Below are 22360 nucleotides of genomic sequence, written 5' to 3' on the forward strand. Positions count from 1 at the left end.
AGATAGGTAGATAGGTAGGTAGGTAGGTAGGTAGGTAGGTAGGTAGGTAGGTAGGTAGGTAGGTAGGTAGGTAGGTAGGTAGATAGGTAGGTACTTGTTAGGGCGGACCCACAGTGCCGGAGGTGTGTATGGGAATTGCGGCTCGTGCTCATTAATTATATCGGACGTGATCTATCTGGACCATGGTTGGTGTACTCTCCTATATATGTATCTATCTATGTATCTATGTATATATATATATATGTATGTGTGTATGTATACGAATGTATATTCGAGAGTAACAGTGTGTAATTCAACAGACGATCGTTATTGTGTGGATTGGCAATAACGATCACGTAAGTAGATTTCTTTCGTGATAGTTAAACGTTCACTCGTTCGATCTATTCTAAGTATTAGAAAAGACCATCTAATGTCTCATCTATACATATATATATATGTAATATACGATATATTTTGAGTATATTTATTTATTAATTTATTTACAATCATATAATATCGTAAACGTAAATAATCATGCATAAAATATAATACCTACATATACATATATATATATATATATATATATATATATAGTTATCGGGGTTGGTATATTATATATCGAAATTGTCTATATACACGTTTCTTCTTGTTATAATCTCAATCCTTTTATCTTGGAAGTTACAACACTACGGCTCGTGAAGCTGATGTTAAACGAGTGCGCATTAAAGTACAACGTTTGCATGCGCTTTGATGGATAACGTTCGAGAGCGCGTGAAAACGCGGAAGTTGAGAAGAAAGAAGGAAGAGAGAAAGAAAGATAGGAGGAGAGGGAGAGAGAGAGAGAGAGAGATAGATAGAGATAGATAGATAGATAGATGGATACAAAGATAGATAGATAGATAGAAAGAAAGAGAAAGAGAGAGGGTGCGTTCATTCCACTTGTCTTTACCCGGCTAGTTGCCCCGGGAAATTTCGTTAAACGTTAAGTAGATATACATACATACATACATATATATATATATATATATATATATATATATATATATATATATAATATATATACTAACAACTACGGTACTTTGCAATATGAAAAGAAGTTCGATGAGAGAAGGGAAACGAAACGAAATGAAACGAAATGAAATAAAATGAACGAGAGAGTAGACGTATGCATACATATATATATATATATATATTTTTACGTGAACGAAGTATAGAACGAAATTAAAAATTCTTATGTACTCCGGATTTGTGATTGGATTGGTATTACAAGAAGATGTGTCTTCGATTCACAAGGAGGATTAGGAGAATGTCTATTACGCACTGTGTGTCTAGAAGCAAACGAATTTTACTCCTGTTAATCTTTTACCATTACGACGGTGCCGATCGACGTTGAAACGCTACCCGATCATCAGTCGTGAAAGTGTACCCATGGAAAATGATTGCTCTGGTAACAGTTTCTGTTGCTTGCCCATGTCTACTCTCTCTCTCTCTTTCTGTTTCTTTTTCTTTTTTTTGTGTCTCTTTTTACTCTCTCTTTCTCCGTCTCTTTCTTTTTATTCATAATCTTTCTCTCTCTCTTTCTCTCTCTCTTTTATTCTCTTTCTTACTCTCTTTGTCCCTCTTTTTTCCTATCTCTCACTGTCTCTTTTTTTAAAGATATACATATATATATACACACACCCTCTATCTCTCTATCTCTCTTTTTCTGTTTTTTTCCTATATGTTTCATTCTCTTCTTTCTCTTTCTCACGGTTTCTTTCTCTTTTTCTCATTCTCTTTATTACTACATATATTCATACAATCTCTCTCTCTCTCTCTTTTTTCTCTCTATCTATCTTTCTATATCTCTTTCTCTTTCTTGTATCTGTATCTTCCTTTTTCTTTCTCTCTCTCTCTCTCTCTCTCTCTCTCTCTCTCTTTCTGTCCATCTGGCTGTCTCTCTTCTCTCTTTTCTCTTTTCTCTCAGCATCCTTCTTCTGATATGGTAGTATCTTTTAAAACAGCACGCACATGGAACTACGCCCCGTTACCTTCGCTTCGGATTATAGATTAAGCCGCCGCACCTCGAGCGTACGCGCGGAAAACGATAAGAGGAATACGGTGCGGGATTTATTGTAATTGGCGGTAATGACGGTTTTACACCGCCGCCGTCGCCGCCGCCGCCACCGCACTCGAGAGACCACTGGACCAACTACTTACTCTCTTACTCTTCTCTACTACATTATCTTATGAACGTTCTTGCTTATTTCTATCTGTGTGTGTATATATGTATACGTATGAAATGCATATATATGTATATGATATATATGTATTTCTATATGATATGTATATATATATGTATATGTATATCTATATGATATGTATATGATATACGTATATGTATACGATATGTATATATATGTGTGTGTATATGTATGTGTAACGCGTATTTATTTGTACGTAGCACCTATCGTAAGTCACCGAGGAAGCGGTGCTTCGTGAATATGCAATATGTATGTGTGTATGTATCTCTTTGTATATCTGTATATGTGTGCGTGTTTCTCTGTTGCTCTACCTCTCTTTCTTTCTTTCTCTCTTTTTCTCTTTCTTTTTCTCTTTCTCGCTTGCTTGCACGTGTTTTAGATTAGCTCAGACACTGTTACTTTTCCTATTTATTCTAAGAGAATTTACATGAACGGTAATATTGATAAATATTTACGAGAGGAGACGACGTGATCGTGGATACAATTTTGTGAAATTCTCAAAGAAAGTCGAAGACTTATTAAGACGTTTCTTAACTTTATCACAGATATCTTAAAATATTCCTTGTCTGTATTTGTAGCAAAGATTTCTTTGCAAATCGAAAGATCGACTTTAATTTTAATATTTAATGATTCGTTTGAACCACTAGATCTCTTTTGAATTCTATTTGAATTTTATTTTGCTTAGAGAAGAAGTAATTGATTTTTTATAATTACTTAGAAACATTTCGATCGATCCTGTATCGGGAAACAAATCGATATTTACATCGTCGCGTGATTTTATTTATTTCAACGAATAGATTTTATTTATTTGTTAGAAAATATTTGAAGGTCAGGTACGAGCTGTATCGGTGCTTGTTCGTATAGGAACGTACGTGTTCGTGACCGCTATGTTTTTATTTCTTGTGTACTAGATTCCTTTTGTTTTGTTCATCGAGTCAGTCGCGATAGGAACGTAGTAAAGTTAACATCGTACAACGTTTCGAAGTCTAACGAATTAGTTTCAGATTTGTTCCATTTCAACTTTCCCTCGTACTATGGTAATTATACTTATTTTATAGTGATTAAAATCAGCAATTAAAGCGAGCAAATGATAACACGTTCGTTATCGTACTAATTGTTTAGTTGTAGTTATCCAATAACATTCGTAATACTTTTGTTTTTTCTACGTAATAGATCGAAGAAAATTCATTGGGATATTTTTTTGGTTTAAATCGAACGTTATTAGGTAATTATAAAAATATCAATCACCGTCGATTATCTTCATTAGATTCGGTCTCTTAATTGGATAGAAATTAAATCGTCATTATGATTACAAAAAAGAAATTGATCAAATTAAATGTCCAATTATAAGATAACGTAACTAGTTTTATTATTTATTTTAATAAATCTATCGATTAGAAGGAAAAATCTGATACTTAGATACAAACGATTTCGTTGTTAATAACCTTCGTTCGAACACAGATGTAGAACTTAAGAAATTGTCCAACACCGACGATGACATTATTTCTCGACGTTAGCAAAGTAACCTATTTGAAATATTTTACTCGTAAAATTATTCGAATACTCGAAGAAACTTACGTACATATTATAATATATACATATGTACATAGATATCGTATGTAAAAGGAAATTTAAATAAACTATTAGCGTTAGAAAAAACGAGTCGTTGGTCGTAGTCCACAATGTTTTTAACGATGATTACATGCGTTATTTATCGTATATATACATACATACATACATACATACATACATACAATAAGATTATTTACTTACGTACATATGCGTGTATATATATGTACTTAGCGGAAATGATACGAATCTGTATGCGTTTACAAATATTTATATGTTAATGCGTTTGCTCGTTGCGGCCATCTTAAATCGACCAAAGTGAAGAAAAAGAAGAAAAAGAAGAAGAAAAAAAATATAAACAGTGTTTAAAAAAAAAAAGAAAGAAAAAGATTCTACGTACACATACGTCATCGTTATTTTCCTAAGACACGTGTCGGTTTATATAGTCGATTGCTCAATATTTTACAGTTGGATGTAGGATGCTCGTCTTGTTCGTCGTTTCGATCTCAGCAATGGATTGCGCATCGCATCGTTATTGGCATCGTTATCTCTCGTGATTCTCAACGTGAATCAAACTCGTATTTACTCATTTACTTATGTATTTGTATTTACTTACATATGTAATAAGGTCCGACATATTTTATCTCAATTAAGATAACTAATGAAATGATTTCAATCGCTTCATTTTTTTTTCATTTTCTTTTTTCTCATCTTTTTTCTTTTTTTTTTTTTTGTAATTTATAAGCATACAAAAATGTAAGAAAAGCAATTTCATTATTATACTTCTTCGTGCTTCATTGAAATATTATTTTTTAAATTATTTTTTGTAATAATTTTCTATTTCGATTTGTCTGAATTAATTTATTATTATTTAAGGATTAAGTATGTTAAGGGTTTTGACAAATTTGATCTCAAATAAGATAACATATTTATTACTTGAGATAATTTCGATTACTTTACTACTTTTGAATTTACAAATCTCTATTACGCAAATGCACAATGTGCAGTTCTCAACGGCCTTTTTCTAATACGCAATCTTTCCTTTTCTAATGCTTTTTTATTTCTCTCGACGACCCACAAAATCGCGGAGGCGACTTTGTCGGAGGTGGTAAATCCTCCTCTTTTGTTGCTGCAATAGATACTCTTCCGGCTTTGACTCATGCTTCGATAATTACGTATGTAACGATAAGCAAAACGATTTTTTATTAAGATCGAAAACATTCTCGCACGCGATCCATATCCATTTCGATATCTTTATCAAATTAATCGAAGAATTAATCAAATATAATTTGAGATTAAATATTGAATACTTTATAATAAATAATGTTTTAGAATGTTTCAAATTATATATAATTGAGTAATTAATAATATACTTTATTCGATATATTTCTTATTACAAATTTTCATGTCGTTTATTGACCAACTATTGACATAGAATATTGACGTATTCTAATTATTTTATCATATATGTTTTTTTTACTATTATTATATATATATATATATATATTACAATTATATTTCACATATTTATTTATTTATAAAATTTATATACGTACGTGAGAATCGATATCTCAACGATCTTCTTAGAAAATTATTAAAGAATCATTAGAGAATTATTAGACAATTGTTAAAAATTTAGGAAAGGTTAACAAAAAAGAAAAAAAAAAATTAAAAACAAAATAAAAACCAAGAAAGACAAAGGAAAAGAAAAGAACATTTTTCAACTAGTTAATAAACGTTGAAAAAATTTGCGAAAGTTAATGCCGATAAATAAAAGCGATGACTTTCCATCTCTCGTTTCTCTGATCGTTATTAGCATTAGATTTACTATTGGATAGTTACTTACGTTCGCATGTCGAACAATCGGACGAGATACTTAAGCGTACCGGTCTACGAGTCGTCGTGTCGAACGTCATGGAAAGGATTCTTCATCGAAGCGTGGAGTTTAAAGTCGATTCGCCCGATCGATTCCTTCGAAGGAGACAGCCAGGATTATTCCGCGTGACTTCAGATATTGACATACATACATACATACATACATACATACATATATAAATATAATATATACATACATACATACATACGTACGTACGTATATATATGCTTGCATACATACACACATATATATGTATATATGTATATACGTACTTGCATACATACATATATACAATTTGCATTGTACATGCATACACATACATATAAACATATAAATAGTATGTGTTTCTTTTCTTTTCTTTTCTCTCTCTCTCTCTCTCTCTTTCTTACATATATAGATACATATAAACGCACACATTTATATATTGTATATATAAAATAATATATAGATGTTATATATATAGAAGAGAAAAGAATAACCTCTTAAACTCTATATATACACACATATATATGTATATAGTTTTTCTCTCTGTTTATCTCTTTCTCTTTTTGTTCTTCTTTCTCTTTCTTTAGTATAGTACTTTCGTTATATAGTACATAGAGCTCAGAGTGCAATTTCTTCTCGATAGTCGCGCGGCCCCGGGCACGACGATAATAAGGTGTCAACGTCGCCAGCCATGGCATATCGGACCGATATGTCCAATGATTTCCGGGTTCTACTCTCCTGTTACACCAAAAGGGTGTTTCGAAAACTCTCCTTCTCTCTCTTTTTCTCTCTTTTTCTTTCTCTTTCTTTCTCTCTTTTTTTTTCTTTGTATTTATTAAATCGTTAGATCTCTACGATCAGTGTTATCTCTCTTCATGATACAAAAGAAAACTTACCATTTCTTTCGAAATATTCAGAATAACGTTAACAATCTCTTTTCGTCTTGAATTATAAAGGTGAATAACTTACGATACGTTAGAACAAGTTACAATTTTATATTACCAACAAAAAGAAATAATCTTATATAGAATTAAATTTTCGATAAAATCGTGTCGGATATTCATACTTGTATAATAATTAACATTAATATAATCTTCATTAATACTAACAATTTTGTTTCAATCTTGATCAAAGATCAAAACTGATCAGAAAGAGGACGTATCGATTTTATATCGCGAGAAGAGAAAAATCACGATTATATATATATATATATGATCGTGCAACGAAAATATTTGATATTTTGCTCGATAATTTTCGATAAATTTTCTTCTTTCTTCGGCGAGAAATAATCGAGTCAGTTTGGTCTTTCTTTTTTTTTCTTTTTTTTTAACGAATGAGTGATTAGCGCAACTAAACGAACTTGTAACAAAAAATCGACTTGGACGTTTAGTAAAAAATATCTTTAGGAGAGCGTCCTTAGGCGCTCCGAGGTTCGAAAACCGTACTCGCTCGTCATTAATATTACCGGCTATGTGAAATAGCAACACCCGATACCCAGCACTTTAAACGTATAAGATTACAATCCACGGTACGGTACCTGACTACCGTTAAATATACGTTTTACTTCGCGTTTCTTACACTAGCTGCTAGTTGCTTCTTCGGTTATCGTCATATAAACGTTTTACTCGAGAAGCGAGAGCATTAGTTTCATATTCCTTCGTGTTCGGAACTTGAATGTATATTTGCAAATACGTAATGAACACCTAGTAAGCGTATATATGTGTGTGTGTGTGTGTGTCTCTCTCGTTAATTAAATTGTATCTCGTTAATATTTTTCTGGAATTTTGTTTTTTTTTGTTTTTCTATTTTGTTTCTTCGTAATCACCATCGATATGAAAGGATTAATAAAATGAATAGAATTAGATGCAATTGCGATGTAATAATTTCTTTTTGTTCTTTCTTTTTTGTTTTTTTGTTTTGTTGTTGTTCTTCCTTAATCAATCAAGTCAATGAAAACGGGTAATATTATATATAATAATTTTTGTTTTCTTTCTTTTTTTCTTTTTTAATTTTCTTTTCTACTTTTTTTGATTAATTGCTGTCGATATAAAATAGGTGATAAGATAGATTGAATTAGATACAATTCATAAATCAACATTGTCGATATTGATATCGATATATTAATCGTCATATATATATATATATATATATATATATATATATATATATTTTGTATTACTTTTCATTTATATAATAATTTTCATTTATCAATGTTCAAAAAAGAAAATTTCTCGAGGATTCTCGAAAGAAACAAAAAGAGAGAATTTTTTGCTCGATCAATCGGAACGGATCAATGTAAAAGAAAAATAAAGAGAGACAGAACGTATGATAATAAATGAATAATGAACTAACAATTATGATAATAAATTAATTTTTTAGAAAAGAAAATTTTTCTAGAATTGTTGAAAAAAAAAAAAACAAGGAAAAAAAATGTTTGTTCGATCAGTCGAAAACGGATTAAGAATATTCTTTTGTATGGGTTCGGCCATGTTGGAAAAAAAAAAAGTTACGTAGGTCGTTCATGGGAACGCTTTAAGCTTTGGTACATGAATGCATTTACATCTAGTAGAAGAGAAAGTGATTAGAGACGCGACCAAGACGCCAGGATTTCTTCTCTCACGAGTAGACATACTATCTCATGACGTTTTCTTCTCATAAGACATGACGCTTGTTGCTTTTCACAAGGTCTTTTCCTATTCGATCCGTTTCACGAATCTTTTCGTGATGCTCGTGATATAGCGCCATGTTTCTTCTTCTTTTTGTTGTTTGAAACGGATTACACATACACGTACAAATATATATATGTACACACACACACACATACATATGATTTTCAAGCGTGTCACTGTTACACGGTCACCGTCACCATCACCGTATTTCCGGTTTTTAATTAATGGCTAACGTCATCACCGAGCTTGAAGCAACGTTTACATGTGTCGATCGTTTATCGTATCCTTGGGACCTTCCTTCGAAATCGATCATAGAACTATTTATCATTTAAATGCTGTGACATGACAATGTGAACTGTGGACAAAAGTATGTCAATTGTCGATGTATCCATCGTTAACGATCGTAAAAGTTTCTCGCTTGAGAAATCATTTATTTTTGAAATTGCAAAATTTTCTTCTCTTTTTTAAATTAATTCTCTCTTTTTTTCTTTGTTTTTCTCTTTCCCTTTTTTTTTTAATCAAGTAGTCACACGTTTTTTAATCTCATATTATTTCATGATTTTTGGTATTTACAAAAGAATTATATATATAAATTATATTGTGTGTTACGTTACACGATATATTGTACATTATTTATTAATATACATATATTATTTACAAATTAAGAAAATTTATAAACTTCTATTCTTTATAAAAAAAAAATATACATATATAATATATTTTATTATATATAATAAAATTTCTAAAGGAAATATATAAAAGTTAATAAAAGAAATAAGATTTCATCGTTGTTTGAAAACAATTTTAGAATAGTTTTAAAACGAAGAATTGTTCGGAATTAATTAGTAATCCGAATTGTTTGTGAAACAAGTTTAAACGATTATTTTCGGAATTGTTTGAATTTCTGCTTGCGGCCCACATCCCACGCTTAGAGGTTACTCGAAGAATAGGGAATACATACGGAGAGGTTCCTCTTCCGCCTTATCCAAGAGGATGACATTTTCTATGTTGTCCTTGTCCTCTTCTTTTCTCTCTATCTCTCATTTCTCTTTTTCTTTTACTCAGTCATCGTTTTAAACCTATCCTCGCACTCGGAAACGTGCACGACGGGATCGTGCTTCGTTCTTTAAACTCGCAAACCGTACCAACAACCGTACGTCTCTTTCGCTTTCTGACAAATTTATGGGGTCGGTTTCACCGACTTATGATTGAAGCTCACCTCCACATGAAGGAAGAAGAAGATGATGAAAAAAAAGAAAAAAATCGTTGAACAACGTAAGTATGCAAGTATGTATGTATGTACGTACATATGTATATGGTGTCTCATCTTCTTGGATAACCAAGACTCGAGATATTTAAAGTAGGACGGTAAATTTATCATCCTGAGAAAAAAAAAAGGGTTACAGCGAACTTAGTACAGGATTTATATCTATATAAGCAAGTACTTATATAGGTTAGGTACATAGATACTTACGTATTTACGTTCGTTGTATCTTTCATCTATATTTCTATAAATTTTTTAAGATCTAACATCCAGACGAAGTTCGATTTAGAAAAACGAACGATCTTTCGATCGTCAAAAATCTTTCGATAAAAATAACGTGAGATTCGTAATATAAAATCGATTATTAATTTCCAATCGGCCGAGAAAATGGCGAATTAATTTCTTTACTTTGGACTTTTGTTCGAACTATGTACGATCATTTGACGGACAGCTGTTAAATCCTTTTTTATTTTTATAAAAGGATACTTCACGCATTCGTCCTTTTTTTTGTTATATATTTTCTTTTTCTTTCTCTCTCTCTCTCTCTTTCTCTTTTTTAAAAGGCGATATAATCGATTACGAACGTCGAGTCGGACGCCAAGATGGCGAATTAATTTTTTACGTTGGATTTTCGTTCGAACGACGTTTGATAATTTAAGAAACAGTTGTTAAATTCTTTCTTATCACACATCTTTTTCTTTCTTTTCCTTTTTTTTTTTTTTTTTTAATATTCTCTTTCTCTTTCTCTCTCTTTTCCTCTTTTTTTACAGGGGAAATAATCGATTACGAACTTGCAATTGGACACGAAGATGGCGAATTAATTTTTTTTCGTTGGAATTTTTGTTCGTACCACGTTTCATAATTTAAGATACGTCGTTCCATAATTTATGAAATTTAAGAAAAAAGTTGATAAAATATTTCTTGTAAAAGGTTATTTCACTCATATTTTTCTTTCTCTCTCTCTCTCTCTTTTTTTTTGTTTTTAATACTCCCACCCCCCTCTCTTTCTCTCTCTCTCTCTTTCTCTTTAGAGGACGACTCGTGACCGGTAGAAAGTACATACCTGGCAGGTTGATCGCACTTCAGCGAGTTTCTTTCTTGAGTCCGATTAACGGCGAAAGGGATCGAGAAAGTCTGTGAAAGAGGAGAAGGAAAATGAGAAGGTGGATGAAGAAGAAGAAGAAGAAGAAGAAGAAGAACAGAAAGATGAGAGAAAGAGACAGAGAGAGAATGAAAGAGTGAATGAGAAGAAGAAGAAGAAGAAGAAGAAGAAGAAGAAGAAGAAGATGAGAAAGGTTTAGAGAGAAAGAGAGAGAGAGAGAGAGAGTGAAAGAGTGAGTGAGAAGAAGAAAAAGATGAGAAGGGTTTAGAGAGAAAGGGACAATGATAGAGAAAGAGAGAGGGCGAGAGAGAGCGAGAAAGAAAGAGAGAAGATGAGTAGGGTTTAGAGAGAAAAAGAGAAAGATAGATACATAGAGAGAGAGAGAGAGAGAGACAGAAAGAGAGAAAAAGAGAGAGAGAGAAAGAGAGATATCGGTGTTAGCAACGCTTGTACTCCGTCAGCCAGCGCGGCACCGGATGTCTTTCTTCATTAAAGACCGTTCAGGTATCCCGGTGTGTCTTGATGTCTACTTGGACGGCTCAATCGAGTCCTAAAAGCTAGCTAGTACGACTGAAACAAGATGGACGGAGTTCTTAACCGAAGTAGAGGATAAACTAACCCCCCGTCGTTGTTGTATTCCCATACCGTACGTAAAGATCTAAAGATTCTCTTCTCTCCCTTCTTTTACACTTTTTTTTTAATTTTTTTTTTTTTTTTATACTCTAGTACCCTCTTTTACTCCCTTTATCTACCTTTACCCGTCCTTCCTCAATCCCCACTTGCCACTTCCACTCTCGCGTCGCTTTCCTTCATCTTCTCGCGAAACTTCGGCGACCGTTCGTGCATTACGAGGTCATCAAAGGTGGATCGGATCGACTATGGCAATTAAAGGTCACCCGTGTTCTTCCTCGCTTAGCGAGAGAGAAACCGCACTCTGTACGTTCTTTACTTTCGATGATGGTGTTGTTGTTATTGTTGTTGTTGTTGTTGTTGTTGTTGTTGTGAACCGGACCTTTGGGGAGGGTGAAGAATATTTTTGTTCTTTTTTTTTCAGTCTTTCTATTCTTTTCCTCTTTCTCTCTCTTTTTCTCTTCTTCTCTCTCTTTTCCTCTTTCTTCTTTCTTCCTTCTTCTTCTTTTTCTCCTGTTCCTCTTTTTTTATTATTATTGTTGTTATAATATACCAATCGAGATCTGGAAGTGTATTTCTCTCCGTAGATATATTTTTTATATAATTCTTTTGTATTTGAATATTAGTCGAAAGTTTTGTAGATTGGAAAGTTTGGTATAGATAATAATGATAGTAATAGTAACGATAATGATATTGACCGATATTAATTTATTATATATAATTATATAATATTATATAAAAAACTTATATATATATAATTTTGCAATATTACATAAAGAACTGATTATATATAATTATATAATATAATATAATATATATATATATATATATATATATATATAATATTTTAATCAATATTAAACCAATTAACCTTAACCATAGTATAAGAAAAGCGAAGACTGATGTTAAACGAAACGTAACAATCTACATTATTACCAAACTACATTATTACTTAAACGATACAATAAACCTACATCTTTAAGGGTTAATTTTACGGATGGAAGATAAGACAATCTCTATACACCAATATATATACCTAAACACACACACACACACACACACACACATCTGTATCAATAATCAAGATAACCATGGCAATGACGATACTAATATACTCTTCTTTCTTTCTCTCTCTATCTCTTTCAACTCATTCACCCTAACCTACTTTAGGTCAATTTACCCTTCGACGATATTCTCTCTTCTATCTTTTCTTGTTCCTCTTAAAGAACGTTTCTGTGGATGACAGAATTCGCTTACTGTTATGTCGGCTTGTTCTATACGCACAATAAACTCTAAGCAATCTTTTAAAGGTCTTTATCTACTACTCTAATCTACTATTGCCGTGTGCCAGAGCTATTTACCCCATCCATTCCTCCCTTCTTCTTTTTCTTCTTCTTCTTCCTACACCCTCCACATCACTCGCATCGACGACGATTAATACTTCTATTTTTCTTTGTAAACCTACGAATTACTACGATACACATACACGCAGACAGATAATACCTATCGCCAATCAGATATTCGCTTTCACATTGGATCGTTTATCTTTATTAAAACTTTATAAATCCCGTTATTAACTTACTTCTTTATATTATCATTTAGTTTCTTCTTCTTTTCCTTTGTTCTCTGTTTTCTTTTTCTTTTTATTTTTTATATCGATTTACATCGATTACATATATCGGAATGTTTTTAATAAAATATTAATACAGCATTCTTGATTTATATTTAGAATATTGTAAATTCTAATATATTACCTATTCGTTCTTACTTAATCAGCTGATAAAAACAAATATAACGTGTGTATATATTTTTTTATATATTACAAATGTAAAATTGAAATGTATAAAAAATACAAAAAATATAAAAGAATTAAAATATATAAAAAGACACACATATATATACACACATAAATATAAATATATATTTATATAGATATACTTTATATATCCTCGTATTTCTATTTTATCTAGTCTTCTCTATTTTCTTCCGTATATTCTGACTTAATATTTTTTTCTTTCTCTTTATTAATATTATTATTATTATTATTATTATTATTATTATTATTCAACACAAACCAAAGTTTCTTCTCGGTTTTTTCCCCTTCTTATCTTCCTCTTTTTCATGGGATTCTCCTTTCCGCTTCTGTAATATATATTCTAGCTTCGATCCACCTTCTTGAACGCGTTCAACGAGATTCATCGAGCGAAACGTCTCGTTCGCGACGATAATCTCACGGTCAATAAATTTTGCACGTGTACTATTGGTCAGTGGAAAAACATAGAGAAAGAGAAAGAAAGAAAGAAAGATATAAAGAAAAAGAGAGAGAGAGAGAGACTCATTAACGATCTACCGTGTGTATTACGTTTGAACAGGTAATGACGTTGCTATTCTTTCTTTTGACAGGCGAGTTTGCGCCGCAATTTATTATCATTTCTGTATGTAGGTACTTAAGCGGTATCGATATACACAGGGTGTCTCGTTTATCTGGAAAAAATTGATGTAACTCAGCAGACTTTTTTCCTCGAGAAATTCTTTCTCTTTCTTTTTCTCTCATCAATTTCGTTCGATACGAAGAAAAAAGCCGAATTATTCTATGAAGTCAATTCTTTTATCTTCTTTATTTCATTTTTTTTTCTTTTTTTTAGAAATCGAACGGTAGTGAAAATTTCAAAGTTCAATTTTGTTCTCTTTTTTTCTTTTTTCTCATGCAACTATACACTCCTTTTTTCATGATACAGTCTAACGATATATCGTCTTATACTTCTGGAAACATAATAAATCTAATAAACGTTACGAATATCATCGGATTATGAGAAAGAAAAAGAAATTGGCAAAATTTTTTTGTTTAGATTCAATATCCCACTCGTCGGACGAGATATTTCAATTTTTTTCGAGATAAACGGGACACCCTGTACACATACTTATAAGCGTATATACATGCATATAAATACACTTGTATCTTAGAAGCGGAAAGATCAACTCGATTAATAATTCCGATTAAAGTCTTCATAAATGTTAGTAGTATAATATTCTCTAGAACTTGATCTAGAGAATATATACATATATGTATGTATGTATCTATGTATATATATATATATATATATATAGATCCATTGGCTAAGTACCAACTTACCAAGTTTAGTAATTGTTAGTTTAAATAGATTCTATATATTTACTTCGTCCGTTCGATTCGATTTTAATTATCGACTGATCGATAACTTATTACCGTTCTCATTCCATTTCCACGAATCTTCTTGGAAAGTTGTTTCGTTAAGTTATATTTTTAAAATAATAAATAAATGTTTTTAATCGATCGACGTGATCGTAGGATGTGTCCTATATGATACGATTTTAATTATCGAATGATCGATAATTAATTATAGTATTTATTTTATTCTTATGTACTTTCACTTGTGTTCGAGTTCATTTTGAATTTCTTTTTTTCTTTTCTTTTCTTTTTTTTTTCTTTTTTAAACTTACGTTTCTGAATAATAGACAAATGGTTTCAATAGACATATAATAATAATCTAATCGATATGTTCCTTTCGATATAATTATAATCGTCGATCGATCGATACGTTTCCTATATATAATTTTTATTTCAACGTTATCGAAACTTTTTCGAAAGTTACGTTGTTAATTTTATTTGTTGCTTTTTTTTTCCTTTCGTAAATATGTTAACGTTTTCAATAGATCGACGTAAAGTGTAATCGATCATTTTTGTAATTATTAATTGAACGATTTTAGGATATCCATCCAATTCGATTTTAATTGTCGATTGAACGATAAATTTTCTATTATGACTTTTTATTTGGACACTTTTTCAAAGAAACTTGTTCAATCAACATTTTTATAAATAATAGACAAACGTTTCTAATAAACGTTTGTAATAAACGTTCGTATAATTTCATTATAAATTAAAATATCCATTTAACTCGATTTTAATTATCGACTAAATCAATATTCTTTCTATATAATTTGTATTACTCATTAATTTTTTAGACAATAATCGTTTAGTTAACATTTTCATAAAGGATAGAAAAACATTTACAATAGATAAACAATTTTCAGAAAGTCCGATCGAATTCGATTTTAAATTATCGATTAAGTCGATATGTACATACGTTTTATTTTAAATTAATTTAAATTTTAATTAAATGTATGTAATTTGATAGATGATGATATATCGTTCAAAAAATTACAAATTATCGACAAAGCTAATTTGCTTAAAAACTGTGTGTTTTGTTTTTACGTGATGAAATATTTTAGATTGAGGTAATATCAATCGATGGACGTCTTTGAGATCGTCCATTCGATTCGTACTTTTAGCGAAGCTCTCTTGAAAGGTGCCATCGACAGACATTTCCATTCTCCCTTTCGTCGTTCGACTGGACAGTAGAGAGAACTCGAGTTCTACGATTTATCACGGTTCCATTTGCACGAGAGCTATCCGAGTCTCTCAGTCTTTCTATTTCTCTCTTTCTCTCTCTCTCTTTCTCTTTCTATCTCTTTCTCTCTCGACCCCTAAGGATGTTGATTAATAATCTCTGTTCTTAAGTTGCATGCACTTAGTTGCATGCATAGATTTGCTTGGAGACATGCTGCTTGCTTGGGTAGTGGCCTCGTTTAATTATAACCATTACGAATACAGGCTCTTACTAAAACAGGTGTACATGTGTGTGTGTGTGTGTAGTTATCGATTGAAATATTATCAAGTATATTTGAATAATGCAATTTTCATTTCGTCGATTATAATCGACGAAATATTCCACTCGAAGTATTCCAAATTTATTATTGAAACACGAAAGAGTTACGAGTCAATGGAATATGAAGATATAATAGTAATGCAATTATATTGGCCTTTCTCTCTCTCTTTTTTTTTTTTTTTAATATCGACTGAATCGAAAAAAGTTGTCAAGTAATTTTTAAAAATCGTTCTCCATGTACTCTTTCACGAAATTTTTTTTTTCGCTCGTATGGTTATTCGACGATTTGAAATAATGAAAAAAAAAAGATTAGCTTTTAAAAGGTCTCGTAAAAAGGAGTAATTGAGTTTTAGAATCTTTTAGAAGCTTTTTGAATTTATTTGTCATTCTCCTTTACGTAATAATTCATGTAATTGGAAAAAACTATTTGTTAGATATTAATGGTTAGACTAGTATTCATTAGAGATCAATAGGACGTTACGAGAGAAGATAACTGCATATGTTTTTATGTTTTCTATATTTCTAGGAATCATTTGTTTCGTTTGGTTAGTTAGTTAGTTAGTTAGTTTTTAATTAATTTTTTTTAATATTCTTTAGATAATTTTCTTTAGATCAAATAACGTGTATATACATATTTATAATTATAATTATGAACATATAATATAAATTATAAAAACAATATATACATATTACATACATACATACATATATATATATATATATATATATATATATATATATATTCATAATTACATATATAGGGAATAAGAAAGAGAAAGAAAGTAAAAAGAGAGATGGAGATAGATAAATAGAAACAGATACACATATATATAATAAAATTTATCTAATTATTAATTGTTTATGAAACATAAATCTCTTCTTCGTAAAGTATTTTCAAAAGAAGCGAAATTCGTCGAAAAATATCAATACAACGTGTTACAACGCGTTACGATGTGTTTACAATTGTTAGCATTAACATGTACTACGAGACGACCTCTATACTTTTATTTCTTTTGTACTTTGTTAGTCTCTCTCGCGTTTTGTTTATAACGAGTCAGTCGTAGATAAGTCGTAGTAAAGCGAACATCGTGTACAACGAAGTCTTCCAACATGTAAGTCTAACAATAATTTTTATACCTTTTTAATATTTCTTCATATAAAATTTTATTTGTTGCTTTATTAATCGTAATCGATTTATTTTAATTACACGTTAATTATACTTTTATCCGATCCATGAAATTGAAGTTATCTATTCGGCATACCTTCAATCGTATCAATTATTACTAGTCTTTTTTTTTTAATTAACTTTGATCTTTTACGTACGTACGCGTTATTATTCGAATACAATAACGAACAATGTTAATTGAAATTTAATCTAATAGTTTTTGATTCGATTAATAATTAGCCAGATAGATAGATAGATAGATAGATAGATAGATAGATAGATAAAGAGAAAGAGAGAGAGACAGAGAGAGACAAAGACAAAGAGAGTAAAAGATAAAGATAGTAATATATATAAATGTGTGTGTATATATATATATAAGATAGGTAGATAGAGAAAGAAAGAAATAGATAGATATAGAAAGATATATACAAGTATAAAAAGAAAGAGAAGGAGAAAGAGAAAGAAACGTGGAGAGAAATAAAGATATATATAGATAGAAAAAGAGCTAGAGTACATAACGACGATAATTCCTATTAGTGGTCTCCTGAGTTTATAAAGGACAGCGACCCGAGTCCTCTTGGTCTCCCACTTTAGTAACCTAAGCGCGGTCATCTTCCTCCGCAATTCTTTTTTACTACACATATATACATACATACATATACATACATACATACATACATACATACATACATATGTAAGTAAGTAAGTAAGGATCGTGCAAATATTTGCACTATCGTTGCTACCAAGAGTCTGTAAGTAAGAAAGAGAAAGACCGATAGATAGATAGATAGATAGATAAAGAGAGAAATAGAGAGATAGAAAGAGAGAAAGAAAGTCAGTTCGAAATGAATAAAACTATGTGGAAGGGGAAGCAAAATAAAAAAAAAAAGAGCTGAATAAAACTATGTCGAAGAAGAAGCAGAAGGAAGGGTGGGGGTAGAAAGGGTATGGTGGATTTAAGTACGTGGAGTTGAAGTGAGGAACGAAGGGAGAGGTGCTGAAGTAGATGAAGAGGTGGTGGAAGAGGAGGAGGAGGAGGAGGAGGGGGAGGTGGAGGGGGAGGTAATGGTATAGAGGGCTGGGAATGTGCAGGTCGTCTGCTAGAAACCACTCGAGAGGTGGTTGCTCCTGTGGTCGATTCGCAAACCTACAACCAACGTGTTTCGTTGGTTTCTCTCGTTCATTCTCCATTTCCACCCGTCTAATCAAACTACGAATTTTAAAAGAAATCTCATACGATAGAAATACGTTTGTAATCATAAGATATAATCGTTCTCATCGCGAAAGTGTTGCGTCTGGTTTGCGTATTTTTTTTTATTCTATATACTTTTATCGCCTTATTTGCGAAAAATGTTAGGTATACGAATTAAACTTAATTCATTCATTATTATTTATTTATTTACTTTTTTGTAATCCTTTCACAGAGACATACGAGTATTGAAGTTAATAACGTTTAATAAAGTTTTATTAAGGATTTAATAATGTTTAACACGTAAAATAAATGTTTTAGTGTCTTGGAAAATATAAAATTATTTATAATAAAATTAGGAATCAGAAAATTGATGTTGAGCAGTGTTTAGTTTTTGTTTTTGAAAATTCGTAAGAAAACTATACATATATATGTATAGAAAGAGAGAGATGAAATTCGTTCAAATTTTATTCTTGTAACAATTTCAAGCACATTTTTATTTATTTATTTTTTTTTCTTCCTTCTCTTTTATTCAAGATTGTCGATCACAAAGTGATATCGAGGTGACGACGTGACTCGAGTTCTCCTTACACCGAGTGAAAGTCTTCCTCCCTTTTCTTTCTATCTCTCTTTCTATCTCTCTTTATCTCCCTTTACTCTCTTTCTCCTTGCATGAATATATCATATTTATCATGATAGGAAAATAGGTGAATTATATTGAAATATCATCGAAAATTGATCGATAAGAGAAAATAGAAAAAAGAAAAAGATAACGATCCATGATAATTTTCGATATCATTGTCTTTCGATTGATGTAACCTTGTCGATAAAACTCAACGATTCTTATTATTATATTATTATTGTTATTATAATTATTACAATTATTATTACTATTATTTTAACAATAATAAAGATATTATATTAATAATAATAATAATTATCGAATAACTTAGAAATGATATAAATAATTATTAATAATTACTATTATTGTTATATTACTATTATTATTATTATTATATCATTATAGCAAAAGCAAAGGATAGATATATACCAGGTACGGGTCGACGTCGAAATTAATGAGGGACTCGTATGTAGGTGGTTTGTCACGATCAAAGTTTATTACGGGCTTGTTACAACCGATCGTATCCGGAGATGTAATTAATTTAGGCGATTGTGGTTAGGAAAGCGCAAGCGCGCAACACCATCACTATCACCACCATTACTACCACCATCACTACAACAACGACAACAACGACAACAACAACAAACAACAACGACAAACAACAACAACAACAACAACAACAACACGCAAGGTGCGCGAGAGTTGTGTCTGCAAAACGCGCTTCGGCGATAGCGACTTCTAGAAGTTGAATCGAATTAATCACTGACACGTTTCACTTCCTAGATATTTTTTACTATGGAACTGGGATCGGTCTTGGATCGATCAAACATTGCTTGTGACGCTCGATCATCGCTTAACGTTAAACGTCCACTCGATAATATCTCTTTATCGCTTTTAGTTATCATTGTATTGCAACTTTTCTTTCTCTTTTTCTTTTTTTTCTTTCTCTTGTTATCGATTTAAATTGTAACAGCGTCGGTCAATTTGTTCGAGAGAGAAATACGATCGATGTTGTAACAATTTCATAGAACGTCTATCGATGTAATAGCATGTAAGTTTGTTTGTTTGTTTGTTTGTTTCTTTCTTTTTTTTTTTTCTTTTTTTTTTTTAACGTGAGATACGATGCGATAAAAAATTTATGGTAATAGTAGATACGCTAGTAGTCTTCTTTTGAATTTTAAGATTTATTAATTTTTAAATTTGTTATATATATTAGAAAAAAATTTTTTATACAGAATACAAAATTGATTGTATATATGTATATTAGAAAAAATTTATTATATAAGATTAGAATTATTATAAAAGATCTGGAGATGCGTTACGAAAATTTTTTTACGTTGAACTTATTATTGTTTATTTAAAAAGATAGGAAAGTTTGAAGTTGGTATTTAGATAGATTCACACGATCTCTCTCTCTCTCTCTCTCTCTCTTTTCTTCTTCACTTACGATGCTCATGGCAAATATAAACTCGGAGGTGGAATAAACTGGAAACGTTCCATCGAGGATATGCGTTTAGCGCGAAAACGAGTGCGAAACTCGGTACTAGACCGAGATGGACGATAATTCCATGAAATTTATGGCCCGTCTAATTTTCACGCGAATGAGTCGAGAAGTGGATAATTGATGCCGAGCTCGAGAGATGGTGAAACGCCTTGCCACCTTACGATTACTGTTATTAAAATCCACCAGGTTATTTCTTTTATTCGTATCTTACCTTATACGTTGCGACGTGGTTAAATACAGAAAGAGAAAAAGAGAGAGAGAGAGAGAGAGAGAGAGAGAGAGAGAGAGAGAGAGACAAAACGAAAAAGAAAGAAAGAGAGCAAAAAAGAGAAAGAAAGAAAGAAAGAAAGAAAGAGATAGTTAAAAATATGCGTACGATTATTCGTCGTCATTACTCCATTATTTTCTCGACTATTATTGAACTTTCCCCTATTAATTGTAAAATACACAGATATAGAAAAAGAGAGAGATGGAGGTAATCGTCCATTTAGAAATAATTATCGATAGATAAAAAGGGAAAAGAATTAAAATGAAGAGGGAGGTTTTCGTTGGATAGATTAAATGGAGGAAGGGAGTTTGTCGTTCCACTTGAGTTTAATCTTGATTGTCATACACGTGCACACACATATGTATATATGTATTATTATATATCAATTACATATCGACTTGATTATTTATTTATTTATTTAAGTACTTATCCTGTTTGAGAAAATGAGAGAGATAAGAGGACGATCGATATCAATAATTGAATTAGAGTTTCAATAATTATTGACTATATTTATATTTTATATATATATATATATATAGATTAAATTAATATTGAGCAATAATTATGTTCTCGATCGAAACTTCCTTCGATATAATGTGTTTATCGAAACTGGAGAGTAGGTTTCACCGTTCGAAAGATACGACGACTACGACGAGTACGATGACTTACTTATGTATTATATTATAGATATGTATATCTCGAGGAAGTGAATGATTCGTGGAAGGTGATTGGAGAATCGCCGACTCGCGTTTTATCTTTTAACGTCACGCGATTTGGCGTGTAACGCAAATTTAAGCGTACAATTATGGTACTGCAAGAGTCCTCCTCATTTTCGATTATTTCTATACTCGATGTAACTATCTATTCTATTTATATACGTATAAATATATATATATATATGTGTGTGTGTGTATGTGTTTATTCGTGATTGAGATACGAATTGATGCCTGGGAGTTCGAACTTTCTTTCGTTCGTTTGCTCATACCTAATAAAAGAATTAAAATCGTGATCGTAGGATAGAGAATATAAATCCTGAATGTCTATTGGGATGATATGAGAACCGTCATCGTTTTATTTCAATCTTCGTAAAAGAAGCTATTCTTTTTTCTTTTTTTCTCTCTCTCTCTCTTTTTTTTTTTTTTGGATTGACCTCCCGATAATCTTTTTTTGTATTTTTACATTTTGTATTTTCCATTTTTATTCTATTTTTTGTTTTATTTTTGTAATTCACGTATATAATAGTTCGAATACGGAAGGACGATATAATAATATTCGATCGTATTATTTTCGAACGAGACAAATTTGTATAGAATAAAATATTTAGGATATTTTTTTTTTTTTTTAATATATATATATAAATATATAAATATTGTATTTCAGATAATAATATTAACTTTATCGGTTATCTTAAAATTGAGGAAATTGTATGAAATGAAATTTTTGTAGGACACATTTTTTTTTATATAATTTTTTATACATTTTTTTTATATAGGTATATAAAATATAAAAATGTAGGATATGCGATGAAAATTTATTTCGAATAATTATTTAGAATCTTATATGGAATATAAAGTAGTAAAATCCTTTAT

General features: G+C 30.8%; 1 protein-coding gene across 5 annotated transcripts in view; it reads left to right on the forward strand.

Moving 5' to 3' along the window:
- Positions 1-22360, forward strand: part of LOC127071818 (puratrophin-1-like) — a 340266-nt gene that overhangs the window by 37586 nt on the left and 280320 nt on the right. The window contains exon 1 of one of the 5 annotated variants that reach the window (XM_051011530.1): positions 3242-3259. The exons of the other annotated variants lie outside the window; for them this stretch is intronic. Coding sequence (XP_050867487.1) covers positions 3257-3259 — 3 coding nt within the window. The 5' untranslated portion in view covers positions 3242-3256. Of the gene's footprint in view, positions 1-3241; positions 3260-22360 lie in introns of those variants that run through there. 5 annotated transcript variants of the gene reach the window in all.

This window comes from Vespula vulgaris, chromosome 23 (genome assembly GCF_905475345.1).
Source record: "Vespula vulgaris chromosome 23, iyVesVulg1.1, whole genome shotgun sequence".
Taxonomy (NCBI): Eukaryota; Metazoa; Arthropoda; class Insecta; order Hymenoptera; family Vespidae; genus Vespula; species Vespula vulgaris.